At 44.5% G+C, this 15038-nt stretch overlaps 1 protein-coding gene across 1 annotated transcript in view; it reads left to right on the forward strand.

Moving 5' to 3' along the window:
- The window catches only part of TDRD12 (tudor domain containing 12), a 64977-nt gene that overhangs the window by 2931 nt on the left and 47008 nt on the right, over positions 1 to 15038 (forward strand). The window contains exons 3-11 of the mRNA XM_073659626.1: positions 5240 to 5314; positions 9187 to 9336; positions 9406 to 9542; positions 9628 to 9747; positions 9850 to 9905; positions 10228 to 10313; positions 10880 to 11105; positions 11311 to 11341; positions 13819 to 14048. Coding sequence (XP_073515727.1) covers positions 5291 to 5314; positions 9187 to 9336; positions 9406 to 9542; positions 9628 to 9747; positions 9850 to 9905; positions 10228 to 10313; positions 10880 to 11105; positions 11311 to 11341; positions 13819 to 14048 — 1060 coding nt within the window. The 5' untranslated portion in view covers positions 5240 to 5290. The remainder of the gene's footprint in view (positions 1 to 5239; positions 5315 to 9186; positions 9337 to 9405; positions 9543 to 9627; positions 9748 to 9849; positions 9906 to 10227; positions 10314 to 10879; positions 11106 to 11310; positions 11342 to 13818; positions 14049 to 15038) is intronic.

Here is a 15038-nt window from a genome sequence, read left to right on the forward strand (position 1 = left end):
GTTTCTCTGTACGTACTGGGCACCACGCGCCCCTTCATCAGCACCTCTAACTTACCGACAGAGTGCACGCTAATTATCTATTTTATCATGCACGTATGAAGCACTCCTTGCACCCCATGATCTTCCTACACCCCCAGATTAATAAGGGCCTGAAATGCATAAATCTGGGGATCCCACGTCTAAATTCTCTGCCGTCCATGATGAGTCTGCAACCCTGTTCACATGCAACCATTTTCCATTAAAAAAAAAAACGCTATGGAAATAATTATTTTCCCAGTCAGTACACGTGAAGCTATTTTATTTTTTTCCCTCAATAGAGTAATTTACAAATCTCTTGCAAATCATTTACAAAAGTTTGGATCACTCAACATAAAAAAAAAAATTCTTACTGCGACAAAGTCTAGAAACGGCTGTACGGCTTAGACTCGCTTAGCAGACAGCCCCCGCCCCATACACATGCATACTCGCTATATGCATAATGGGGAAAGGGGAGTTATCTGCTGCTTAAATCCCAGAAAGGGGTATCCTGCCCAGAAGAAATGTATTACCTGGATAGTTAAATGCTGGATCGGGGGTCCGATGGTCTGTAAAAGTTGTGTGGAACTTAGCAGGATTTCAAAACGGCATAAATTCACTGTAAAATCGTGCTCTAAGGGTATGTGCACACGTTGAGTATTTATATGCAGAAATCTTTGCACGCAGCGTTTTCGATGGGTTTTTAGACTGCAATGAATGCTATATAGATAGATTTATAATTGCCCACCTCCTCGACATATTATAAACTTGTACCCTGTGGAGCTTATTGGACAGCTTTTTATGATTAAACAAATGAAAAAAAATGACGTTGGGTTCCCCCCATTTTTTTTTTTTTTTGTAACCAGCAAAGGTAAAGCAGACAGCCGAGAGCTGATATTATCAGGCAGAGAAGGTCCTTGGTTATTGGGCCCTTTGCAGCCTAAAAATACAAGCCCACAGCCCCTCCAGAAGTGGATCATCACATTGGATGAGTCAATTCTGGTGCTTAGCCTCGGCTATGGTGCAGTGGCAATCGGGGTAATGGGACTTGGGGTTGAATTGTCCCAAAACACAGCTGACATCAAGTCCTGGTGTTAGTAATGAAGAGGTGTCTATCAGACAACCCCATTACTAGTTCAGTAAGTAAAAACACACACAAAAATACTTTATTGAAATAAACACTCCCCAACCCTGTCCCTCTTTCAGCAATTTATTAAAAGCAAAAAAAACAAAACGCAGGTCCTACTTAGTCCACCGAGTCCAACGTAGTCCACAAATGGAAACCTGATAAACGTAAACAGAGAGAAATGAAAACATGTCTGTCTGCATATCTGTCTGTATGTATAGTGGTGTGAAAAAGTCTTCGCCCCCTTCCTGATTTCTTATTCTTTTGCATGTTTGTCACTTAAATGTTTCAGATCATAAAACAAATGTAAATATTAGACAAAGAGAACACAAGTAACCACAAAATGCAGTTTTTGAATGAAGGTCTTTATTAAGGGAAAAGGAAATCCAAACCTAGATGTCACGACTCTGTTGTCGGTTATCCCGGGGCCAGGGGCTCCTTCCCTGTCCCAAACGCTAGGGGAGCCCTAGCTGGCCCTGTTCCCAGGAATACTTCTGAAGGTGCAGACACTGGGGCCACGTACCTTGTCTGAGCTCCTCAATCCGCCCTCAGTCTATTCCCTTCCCCCCTCCAGGGAAGAGGGGAGTAGTAGTGGATCGCAACACACCAACCAGACTAAGAAGGTAATACAAACGGATAAAGGAAAATACCAATCATGCAAATATATGAACACAAACAATAGAGGATAACACCAGTGAGTGGAGGATGGGGAAAAAACAAAGTAGGAGAAGGGGAGGATTAACACACAACCAAAACCATGCAACAGACATTGCTAAATTCACCAAACACCTCCTCTCCACCACACTCCTAGCCATGCAGCATGTAGCTAGCTCTGGCAATGACTGCTTGATAGAGCCCAGAATATATAGGAGAGGGGAGTGGCCAACAGTGAACAGCTGAGAGCATCACCCTGTGAAGCTTCCAAAAGCTCTCAGCAGCAGATTAACCCCTGCAGTGGTAAAAGAAGCCTGCACCTTTTAATATGAAGGTGAACGGCTTCTAATGAGTGCAGGAGTGAGAGGAATCAGACGCTGCGGTCTTCTGGCTCTCTGTCACTGTAAACCCGTGGCACTAGAGGGCCCTATGTGAAAAAGTGATTGCCCCCTAAACCTTTTAACTGGTTGGGCCGCCCTTAGCAGCAGCAACTGCAAACAAGTTTGTGAAAACTGGCAATGAGTCTTTTACCACGCTCTGGAGGAATTTTGGCCGCACATCTTTGCAAAATTGTTGTAATTCAGCCACATTGGAGGGTTTCCGAGCATGAACCGCCTTTAAGGTCATGCCGCAGCATCTCAATCGGATTAAGGTCAAGACTTTGACTAGGCCACTCCAAAGTCTTAATTTTGTTTTTCTTAAGCCATTCAGAGGTGGACTTGCTAGTGTTTTGGATCATTATCCTGCTGCATAACCCAAGAGCGCTTCAGCTTGAGGTCACGAACAGATGGCCGGATGTTCTCCTTCAGGATTTTTTGGTAGACAGCAGAATTCATGGTTCCATTTACCACAGCAAGTCTTCCAGGTCCTGAAGCAACAGGACAGCCCCAGACCATCACACTACCACCACCATATTTTACTGTTGGCATGATGTTCCTTTTCTGAAATGCTGTGTTACTTCTACGCTAGATGTAATGGGACATACACCTTCCAAAATGTTCAACTTTTGTCTCGTCAATCCACAGAGTATTCTCCCAAAAGCCTTGCCGATCATCAAGATGTTTTCTGGCAAAATTGAGACAAGCCTTTATGTTCTTGTTGCTCAGCAGTGGTTTTCGTCTTGCAACGCTACCATTCATGCCCTTTTTTCCCCAGTCTCTTTCTTATGATGGAGTCGTGAACACTGACCCTAAGTGAGGCCTGCAGTTCTTTGGATGATGATGTGAGGTGTTTTGTGACCTCTTGGATGAGTCGTCGCTGCACTCTTGGGGTAATTTTGTTCGGCCGACCACTCCTGGGAAGGTTCACCACTGTTCCATGTTTTTGCCATTTGTGGATAATGGCTCTGACTGTGGTTCGCTGGAGTCCCAAAGCTTTAGAAATTGCTTTCTAACCTTTTCCAGACTGATAGATCTCAATTACTTTGTCATTTGTTCCTGAATTTCTTTGGATCGCAGCATGATGTCTAGCTTTTGAAGATCTTTTGGTCTACTTCATTTTGTCAGGCTGGTCCTATTTAAGTGATTTCTTGATTGAGAACAGGTGTGGCAGTAATCAGGCCTGTGTGTGGGTATGGAAATTGAACTCCCAGAAATGTGATAAGCCACAGTTAGCTTATGTTTTAAGGGGGTTGGGGTTTGATGAATCCGCACTTCACCTCCCTAACGGTACTATTACGTCAGGCCGATCACATTATATGGATCCGCACTTTTTCAACAACGTGTGACGTTCCGCACTCCTCGGGGACACGTAGAGTCAAGTTGCTACATTTTTACACGGACGCCCCCTGTCCACACGAGCCCAGGGAGGCACTGGGAGTGAGAGGATGTGGCCCAAGTAATCACTGACTCGCTCACACCCCTGACAGACTGAGAGGCTCCTTTCACTATCCCCAGTGAAACAGAACCTCATCAGCCCGGTAGAACTTCCGTTAGTTCCTGTTCGATATAAGCCCTGTCCGTTAACGGTAATTATATCGGGCCAGAAACCTGCCCCGATAGCATGGCAAATTAAACCGAGAAACGGAAATGTGGATCGAGATAAGAGTAGCCCAAGTTTAATTAATAGATTTAATCGCCTTAAGGGCTCACTAAACACACTATATAGACAAGGGTTATACATTTATAATGGTCAGATATGCAAATATAATAGTGGTAGGACAAAAATATAAGCAGATGAATCATGTCAACTACCAGTGTGACGTCCGACCATGTGTGTACTGGGCCTCATGGGGGCCTGAGCTTCCAGCGGGTTCCTAGGTTCTTCACAGCATGTTACTCGACGTGAGCCCTCCTGTTCGAAGTGGACCGCGTGCATCAGAGAGAGCCACATGGCCTTACTGTAGCTTATATCTCCCTTGGGTAACTCCCCTTCTGCCCTTGGGGCTGAACCCGAGTCTCCTCCCCGTGCCCCTTGCAGATAATAATTCCAAAACTTCAGATCGGTCATAACTCCTTATTGCACTGTCCTAAGGATGTGGTTCTGGTGTTATCGGATCCAGCCGGGCCCCTGCTGCACGTGGAAACTAAACACAGCTGTACTATCTGTTTCCTACTAGTTATTCTACATATCTCCCCACCCTGTGGGGCCAGAACGGATCGAGACACTGGACGGAGTGCGGTCCGGTCTGGGGATCTCAGAAATATGCACAATGTGTGGCTAGGATGTATAGTATCTCCATAACGCCCTTGTGGAATTATGTTTCTGGAATGTTCTGCAGCTACAGCAGGACTCTATATTGCAAGCAAGCCTTTGTTTTGCTTTGAGCTCATCAAGGTATGAGATCTGTCACTCGCAGCCTTTGAGGGTGGTCTTCTCTGCTGAGCTCTGTTTCCTGTCAGTGCTGGTGAGATGGAGAAGTTTTTTTTGTTTTTTTTTTATAATCTCAGGCCAAACAGGATACAAATGATTGACATGGAATTATATCTCCAATATTCTTCACAGGGGGGCAATAACTTTTTCACACAGGGCCCTGTAGGTTTGGATTTCTTTTTCCCTTGTCTGGGTTACCGACCTCCTCCACAGTATTGTAGCTTGGCTGTTACAGCTAGTACAGACTGATGTAAAGTTGGCCGGATCACTAGAGCTCATGATCCAGACAGCTTTTAACATCCCTGCGCTTCTTCAATGTTGCATTGTTTCGCCAATATGTGCGTCTTCAGGAGCGCACCTCTCCTCAACGACCAGGAAGAAGGTAATTGGTGTGATTTTTAAGTTGAAACTTTAGAACAACCCTTAAGATATTGCAAAGGGACATAGATAACTATCCCCACAGGTTTATTTCTATCCGAACCCGAGGGAGAAGATTCCACCAACAGAAAAGTGTGATCTGGCTCCTAATATCTACAGTTATGTCCGTCCTCCGAAGGAGCAGAACTCTGTTTACTCTGCATTCAGCCTGTTTTAACTCATTGTCTCTATTTCTCCTGTATTCTTTTTTTTTAGTACGGATCTGTATAAAGAATTTTCCACTTTGCCTGTGAAGTTGATGGGAACATGTACAGTTTGGCAATACTACAGGTAAAAAGTGCAATAGGTGTTTACCTTTAAAGGTGTCATATTATCATTAAATATTATATTCATCGTATAGAGCGTAAAAATCAAATATAATTTTCCCATTTACATACAATTTATAAAAAAAAAATGTTTCATTTCAGTGAAGGTTTCTGATATTTTCTTACATGGTATGGCGCCACCTGGTGTTCACAGTGTATATCAATGTGCACGTCCACCTACTGAGCTGTGTTCTGGTGGTCGCATATGCTCAGTCACTCTCCCCCCAGATATGTCTACGTGTAGAGATCCTACGTGAAATCGCTTTCTGCCTGCTTGTCAGGAAAGGAGCTGAGCCTCTGCAGTGCACAGCATATATATATACTGCTCAAAAAAATAAAGGGAACACTCAACACATCCTAGATCTGAATGAATGAAATATTCTCATTGAATACTTTGTTCTGTACAAAGTTGAATGTGCTGACAACAAAATCACACAAAAATCATCAATGGAAATCACATTTATTAACCAGTGAAGGCCTGGATTTGGAGTCACCCCCAAAATTAAAGTGGAAAAACACACTACAGGCTGATCCAACTTTGATGTAATGTCCTTAAAACAAGTCAAAATGAGGCTCAGTATTGTGTGTGGCCTCCACGTGCCTGTATGACCTCCCTACAACGCCTGGGCATGCTCCTGATGAGGCTGAGTATTGTGTGTGGCCTCCACGTGCCTGTATGACCTCCCTACAACGCCTGGGCATGCTCCTGATGAGGCTGAGTATTGTGTGTGGCCTCCACCTGCCTGTATGACCTCCCTACAATGCCTGGGCATGCTCCTGATGAGGCTACGGATGGTCTCCTGTGGGATCTCATCCCAGACCTGGACTAAAGCTTCCGCCAACTCCTGCACAGTCTGTGGTGCAACGTGACGTTGGTGGATGGAGCGCGACATGATGTCTCAGATGTGCTCAATCGGATTCAGGTCTGGGGAACGGGCGGGCCAGTCCATAGCTTCAATACCTTCATCTTGCAGGAACTGCTGACACACTCCAGCCACATGAGGTCTGGCATTGTCCTGCATTAGGAGGAACCTAGGACCAACCGCACCAGCATATGGTCTCACATGGGGTCTGAGGATCTCATCTCGGTACCTAATGGCAGTCAGGCTACCTCTGGCGAGCACATGGAGGACTGTGCGGCCCTCCAAAGAAATGCCACCCCACACCATTACTGACCCACTGCCAAACTGGTCATGTTGAAGGATGATGCAGGCAGCAGATCGCTCTTCGCGGCATCTCCAGACTCTGTCACGTCTGTCACATGTGCTCAGTGTGAACCTGCTTTCATCTGTGAAGAGCACAGGGCACCAGTGGCGACTTTGCCAATCCTGGTGTTCTGTGGCAAATGCAAAGCGTCCTGCACGGTGTTGGGCTGTGAGCACAACCCCCATCTGTGGACGTCGGGCCCTCATACCACCCTCATGGAGTCGGTTTCTAACCGTTTGTGCAGACACATGCACATTTGTGGCCTGCTGGAGGTCATTTTGCAGGGCTCTGGCAGTGCTCCTCCTGTTCCTCCTTGCACAAAGGCGGAGGTAGCGGTCCTGCTGCTGGGTTGTTGCCCTCCTACGGCCCCCTCCACGTCTCCTGGTGTACTGGCCTGTCTCCTGGTTGCGCCTTCCGCCTCTGGACACTACGCTGACAGACACAGCAAACCTTCTTGCCACAGCTTTCATTGATGTGCCATCCTGGATGAGCTGCACTACCTTAGCAACTTCTGTGGGTTGTAGAGTGTGAAAGCACAACCAACATTCAAGAGTGACCAAAACATCAGCCATTGGTACTGAGATGTGGTCTGTGGTCCCCACCTGCAGAACCACTAATTTATTGAGGGGGTCTTGATAATTGCCAATAATTTCCATCTATTGTCTATTCCATTTGCACAACAGCATGTCAAATTGATGGTCAATCAGTGTTGCTTCCTAAGTGGACAGTTCGATTACACAGAAGTCTGATTTACTTGAAGTTATATTCTGCTGTTTAAGTGTTCCCTTTATTTTTTTGAGCAGTGTGTGTGTGTATATATATATATATATATATATATATACACTGTGTTCCAAATTATTATGCAAATAATATTTTCTCAGATTTTCCCAAATTACCTATATGAATTGCAGTCATTGTAATTTTCCAGTCAAATAACTATTAGAGTACAATTGAAAGGTTTTTGTACAAACTGCCTATGATAACAGGATATTTTAAAAAAATAAAAAACTCAAACTGCACTCAAAATGCATGTTCCAAATTATTATGCACAGCAGAGTTTTTCATTTTAATAAAGAACAAAAAAATGGTCATTTTTGAAATTATAAGTATTAGCAGGTTATTACACACTGAAATCAAACAAACTCAAAACTTTATTCTAGGTGATGTTACATTTGTACATAGGACCCCTTGTTCGAAAGGAGCTTCTGAACTCTCTCGTCCATTGAATTTGTCAGGTTTTGGATAGTTTCTGCTTCAATTGTTTTGCATGAGGACAGAATACCCTCCCAGAGCTGTTGCTTAGATGTGAACTGCCTCCCGCCATCATAGACACTCCTTTTGATGATGCTCCAGAGGTTCTCAATGGGGTTGAGGTCAGGGGAGCATGGGTGTCACACCATAAATTTGTCCCCTTTTATGCCCATAGCAGCCAGAGATGCAGATGTGTTATGCGTGCAGCAGCCACCACAGCCTCCCAGACACTCTTCCGAGAGGTGTACTGTTTTCCCTCCCTGTAGACCTCACATTTTATGATGGACCACAGGTCCTCTAAGGGGTTCAGACTAGGTCAGCAAGGGGGCCATGTCATTATTTTTTCTTATTTTAGACCTTTACTGGCCAGCCACGCTGTGGAGTAGTTGGATGCATGTGATGGAGCATTGTCCTGCATGAAAATCATGTTTTTCTTGAACGATACCGACTTCTTCCTGTACCACTGCTTGAAGAAGTTGTCTTCCAGAAACTGGCAGTAGGTCTGGGAGTTGAACTTCACTCCATCCTCAACCCGAAAAGGTCCCACAAGTTCATCTTTGATGATACCAGCCCATACCAGTACCCCACCTCCACCTTGCTGGCGTCTGAGTCGGAGTGGAGCTCTCTGCCCTTTACTGATCCAGCCTCTGGCCCATCCATCTGGCCCATCAAGAGTCTTTCTCATTTCATCAGTCCATAAAACCTTTGAAAAATCAGTCTTAAGATATTTCTTGGCCCATTCTTGACGTTTTATCTTATGTTTCTTCTTCATAGGTGGTGGTTTTTCAGCCTTCCTTACCTTGGCCATGTCCCTGAGTATCGCACACCTTGTGCTTTTTGATACTCCAGTAACGTTGCAGCTCTGAAATATGGCAAAACTGGTGGCGAATGGCATCTTGGCAGCTTCACGCTTGATTTTCCTCAATTCATGGACAGTTATTTTGCGCCTCTTTTGGCCAACACGCTTCTTGCGACCCTGTTGGCTATTTGCCATGAAACGCTTGATTGTTCGGTGATCACGCTTCAAAAGTTTGGAAATTTCAAGACTGCTGCCTCCCTCTGCAAGACATCTCACAATTTTGGACTTTTCAGAGCCTGTCAAATCTCTCTTCTGACCCATTTTGCCAAAGGAAAGGAAGTTGCCTAATAATTAAGCCCACCTTATATAGGGTGTTGATGTCATTAGTCAACACCCCTCCTCATTACAGAGATGCACATCACCAGATTTACTTCATTGGTAGTTGGCTCTCAAGAATATGCAGCTTGGAGTAGGACAACATGTATAAAAAGTATCATGTGATCAAAATACTCATTGCCTAATAATTCTGCACACAGTGTATACAGTGAGGCATGTTTATTCCTAACCCACCGTCTCTTCAGGTTCAGAACCCGAGCTGCTTCTTCTGCGAGATCCTGAAGGAAACTGTCAGCAAGGAGTATGAGCAGCTGTTTGCGGAGCTGAACTTCCTCTACAGCATGGTGTACAGAGACGTGGAAGAGCTGAAGCCGGCGTCCTTACCTGTCGGGACGGTAATAAATCCCATAGATGTGATCACATGTCCTAAGCCGACAGTCTCTGATGATTGCATTTCCTTTCAGTTTTGCGTAGTTTTCTCCGAAAAAAGGAAGAGTTGGTGCCGAGCCATCCTGGAATCCACCACCTGCAGCGCGCAGGGCGAACTGGTGGACTGTTTCCTGCTGGATTTCGCAGTGTATTGTCCCATTAAGAAGAGCAAGTGAGAGTCCTCTGCTAACCTAAAGCTATGAGCCACACCTGTATAACGCAGCCTTCACAGCTGCACTCTCCTTCTACCATTGCAGCATTCGTTTTCCGGTGAAGGAATGCCAGAAGCTCCCATTCCGCGCAAGGAAATTTAGGCTTCACCAGATTCGGCCGGTGTCTTTGTGCATCGATGTTCTTCACAACAAGTCGGAGATGAGGTGAGCGAGCCGAAAGTGCAAGACGGGAAAATAAAGTTGACTTGATGGTTCGTCTTCCACCCCCCGAGTCGTCCGACTTAACCATTCTGTCTTTCGTTTTAGACCAGCAAAAAGTTGGGACATCGCTGCCGTCCATTACTTCCGACAACTGCTAAACGGTAAGGTTATATTAGCCATACATTAGCGACATTGATGACATGCTATTAGGATATGGCATCAATGTCTGATCGGCCGGGGTCAGACACCAACCAGGCACTCCTGGCGAGGGTGTCAATTGTCGGACTCCGGACGATCGGACATTGATGACCTATCCTAAGGATAGGTCATCAATGTAAAAATAGTGGACAACCTGTTTAATGCCACTTCAGGCTCTTTCCCACCAGTCAGATCCCCAGTGATTGGATATCGATGGCACATGATGGACACTTGTCTCAGCAGAATACAAAATTTATCAATTTGATCAGGTTTTTGTCTTTCCAGAGAGCCTGAAGATTGAAGCTCGGCTTTGTTCAGTGGAGGACAACTGTATGGCTGTAGACCTCTATCTTACTACGAAAGATTCAGTGGTAAGGATATGTTGTAAAGAAATACATAAAGGGGTCTTCGTCTTTCTAGAATGCCCTAAGCTGCTATGTTCTGAAACTAGCGTTTCTAAATACCTCTATTTCTTACCCCGGCCTGTATATGAGACCGATCCTGTGGCAGTAAGAGGTAAGGAGTGGGATTTCCAAAACATAGCATTTAAAGGGGTTGTCCAGGTTTAGGATGAAAGTCTGCAGTCACTCTGTGACTGCAGACTTCTGAATCCTGACAGCGTGCACTCCAAACGCTGTCAGGATTGTCCGCTCTGACACATTACCTCAGGTTTCCTGCCACATTCCAACTAGACTTCACCGTGCACGTCTAGTCTGCACGTGACCATCTGAATTGCATAGTTGCGGCCACGTGACCGCCTGCTCTTGAGAATCCTACCAGCGTGTGGTGTGCACATGGAGTGACTATAGAATTTCATCCCAAACCAGGACAACCCCTTTAAGTAAATTTTTTAAATTTTCCAACTCCTGCAACTGAAAAATTCTCTTTATAAACCATGAGCACTCACCATATGTCTTATCTGTCTGCTTATTCCTAGATCTGCGCCAATGATGATCTAGTGGCCAAAAAGTACGCCTGCTATGAAAATGGAAAGCCCATACAAAGAACTGAAAACTGCAAAGCAGTCAGCTCCTCAGCCCAGATGCTGCAAAACAGACACTCATATATTCCTCTTACAGAAAAATACCAGGAGCCCCCCAGGGTAGTGAGCAGCCCTGGTCAGACATTGCCTCAAAAATGCAATTCTGTCAATCAGGAAATGGGTAAGAAAAGAGCATTCACTAATTTCTTGTCTTATTTTATGAGAGTATTCCCATTTCCTTGACAGCAAGTAGAGATCTTGTGGTGAGAAATTGAAGCAGAAAAGAAAACTAAAATGTCTGCACTTCTGATTATACAATAATTGTATATAAACATTTTAAAATACCTTTGACCATAATTGTACAGGATTTCTTCTTTGTTTTGTAGATGTGGCTGAGAAGTTCCCTGCCCAGAGAAGGTATGGATCCTGTTCTTGCTACAACCCCTGGCAAAAATGATGGAATCACCGGGCTCGGAGGATGTTCATTCAGTTTAATGTTGTGGAAAAAAAGCAGATCACAGACATGGCACAAAGCTAAAGTCATTTCAAATGGCAACTTTAGGGTTTTAAGAAACACTAAAAGAAATCAAGATTAAAAATGTGGTACTCAGTAAGGGTAATTTTTTTCAGACCAAGCAGAGGGAAGAAATTATGGAATCACTAAATTCTGAGGAAAAAATTATGGAATCACCCTATAAATTTTCATTTCCAAAACTAACACCTGCATCGAATTAGATCTGCTCGTTAGTCTGCATCTAAAAAGGAGTGATCACACCTTAGAGAGCTGTTGCACCAAGTGGACTGACATGAATCATGGCTCCAACACGAGAGATGTCAATTGAAACAAAGGAGAGGATTATCAAACTCTTAAAAGAAGGTAAATCATCACGCTATGTTGCAAAAGATGTTGGTTGTTCACAGTCAGCTGTGTCTAAAATCTGGACCAAATACAAACAACATGGGACGGTTGTTAAAGGCAAACATACTGGTAGACCAAGGAAGACATCAAAGCGTCAAGACCGGAAACTTAAAGCAATATGTCTCCAAAACAGGAAATGCACAACAAAACAAACGAACGAATGGTAGGAAACTGGAGTCAATGTCTGTGACCGAATTGTAAGAAACCGCCTAAAGGAAATGGAATTTACATACAGGAAAACTAAACATAAGCCATCATTAACACCTAAACAGGAAAAAACAGGGTTACAATGGGCTAAGGAAAAGCAATCGTGTACTGTGGATGACTGGATGAAAGTCATATTCAGTGATGAATCGCGAATCTGCATTGGGCAAGGTGATGATCCTGGAACTTTTCTTTGGTGCCGTTCCAATGAGATTTATAAAGATGACTGCATGAAGAGAACATGCAAATTTCCACAGTCATTGATGATATGGGGCTGCATGTCAGGTAAAGGCACTGGGGAGATGGCTGTCATTACATCTTCAATAAATGCCCAAGTGTACATTGATATTTTGGACAGTTTTCTTATCCCATCAATTGAAAGGATGTTTGGGGATGATGACATCATTTTTCCAGATGATAATGCTTCCTGCCATAGAGCAAAAACTGAGAAAACATTCCTTGAAAGAAGACACATAAGGTCAATGTCATGGCCTGCAAATAGTCCGGATCTCAATCCAATTGAAAATCTTTAGTGGAAGTTGAAGAAAATGGTCCATGACAAGGCTCCAACCTGCAAAGCTGATCTGACAACAGCAATCGGAGAAAGTTGGAGCCAGATTGATGAAGAGTACTGTTTGTCACTCATTAAGTCCATGCCTCAGAGACTGCAAGCTGTTATTAAAGCCAGAGGTGGTGCAACAAAATACTAGTGATTTGTATTGGAGTGTTCTTTTGTGTGTTTGTTTTTTATGATTCCATAATTTCTTCCTCAGAATTGAGTGATTCCATAATTTCTTCCCTCTGCTTGGTCTGAAAAAAATTACCCTTACTGAGTACCACATTTTTAATCTTGATTTCTTTTAGTGTTTCTTAAAGCCCTAAAGTTGCCATTTGAAATGACTTTAGATTTGTGCCATGTCTGTGATCTGCTTTTTTTCAACAACATTTAACAACTGAATCCTCCGAGCCCGGTGATTCCATAATTTTTGCCAGGGGTTGTATACTGATTTTTTTATCCTGTGATATTGATTTCCAGAATCCGTGGCTGATTTCCTCCTTATACCAGTAATTGCATTCACTATAAAGGGGCTGTTCATTATTGGACTACCCCTTTAGAATGTCCCAATAAAATGATAAATAAGTATATGTACCTCCGATGTTCCCCGGTGATCTTGTGACATTGTTTGTTACTTGCAGATCACCGGGGAACGCAACGTCGTTCCCCGAGGTAAGTATGCTTTTTTCTTATTTTATTGGGCACACTGGGTGCATGCAAAAGGGGCTGTCCAGTAGTGGACATACCTTTTAAAGCGAACTTGTCAGGTTGAAAATGGTATCTGATCTGCTTTTAAGTCTTGCATTTTAATCATTGAAATCCCTGTTGCTTTTTATGAGTCAAGTGCACGGCGCTATTCAGTGATTGACAGTCCTTCCTGTATGACTGTGCATGCAGATAGCTACCAGTCACTGAGTAGGACCACCCACTGGACTATTATACATACAAAAAAACAGGGATTTCAATGAATATATTGCAAGTTAAACAGAATTTTTTTCCAACAAACCCTTATATCATTCTTCTCTATACCATACGTCCAATGATCGGGCTGCATGTACTTCATGGTAGGTTCCCTTTAAATGTGTGCTTACATATGGAGCTAGAGGGAAGTAGACGTCACGATTGATCCCATTTTTTATTTTGGCTAGTTTCTGGCAGCCAGCACATCAATTATTGCACCGATCCACTATTTTTTGGTTGCTTTAATTTTTGCAGAGAGGAAGATGAGAAGTTGATCAAAGAAAAAAGAGCTACAGATTCCCAGAGTGAAAAGCCACTGGTTTCTTTTAGTGAAGAACTCCAGCACTCGGAGAATATAGTGGTCACGTTTCCACTTCCCAAAGAGTCTGAGTCTTCTTCAAGTGCAAAAAACGCTGCTCGCAGTCCTCATCCGTTCCTCCATCCTGCATGGTGCAAAGCAGATCCAGAGCAAATTTTACATACAGGTAAGGCACTCACTGTGTAACATCCCTTGCGGCTTGCTTGCATGGTGCACCACCTCCCATCATGCAAGACCGCAATCTTACTTGTCAGTCCATGCTGCACTGTTTGCTCCATTACCTGCTGTGTCCATGTCTCTTGTCTGATTGCTTAGGGCGTCGGCGCGGCTTTCTGCTTGTTTCTTATAGCTACTGTGTGCACAGTCCTAATGCGTCCCCAGCGTATTGCTGTGAGTCACTGGATACTTAAACCCCCTCCACCCAGTAACGAGGTGCCTGAGCAACACTTTCACTCAGTTTGTCTTTTGCAACTGAGGTGCCAGGTCCTGTCCTGACTCTAGTCTGTTTCTGCGACCCTGGGGGCTGAGTACCCAGGGCCTTTTCCTGTACCTGTGACTTCTAGTCTGTTTCCGCCACCCTGGGGGCTGAGTACCCAGGGCCGCTACCTGTACCTCTGACTTCTAGTCTGTTTCCGCCACCCTGAGGGCTGAGTTCCCGTGCTCGTTCCTGTATCTTGTTCCCGATTCAGTTCCTGTCTGAACAGTGTCCTAGCCCGTTACTTGTTTCTCTCTATGTCCGTACCTTCCCTTTGCCTGCAGTGTCTGAACCTGCACCTAACTCCAACTCGTTGTCTCTGTACTACTGTTTGTGAGTTTTGTGTCCACTCGCTACTTCATTGTAAGTACCTTGTGTGTATCTGGTTCTGCTTGTCCCCTTTCCCTGCCTCCGTATCTACCTCCTGTGTTCTAACCATCTTCCTGTATTTTCCAGTCTGTTCCATGTGAACAGAGCGCTGTCCTGTCTGCCTTCACCTTCTGCTCTGTTCTGCTCTGCTTGTTCACCGCTCCGGCGGTTCCACTCTGTTCCGCTTGTTTACCGCACCTGCGGTTCTGTTCCGCTCTGCTTGTTTTCCGCTCCGGCGGTTCCGCTCTGCTCCACTTGTTTACCGCACCTGCGTTTCTGTTCTGCTCTGCTTGTTCACCGCTCCGGCGGTTC

This window comes from Phyllobates terribilis, unplaced genomic scaffold, assembly GCF_046119375.1.
Source record: "Phyllobates terribilis strain yellow unplaced genomic scaffold, ASM4611937v1 Scaffold_14__1_contigs__length_39327217, whole genome shotgun sequence".
Classification (NCBI taxonomy): Eukaryota; Metazoa; Chordata; class Amphibia; order Anura; family Dendrobatidae; genus Phyllobates; species Phyllobates terribilis.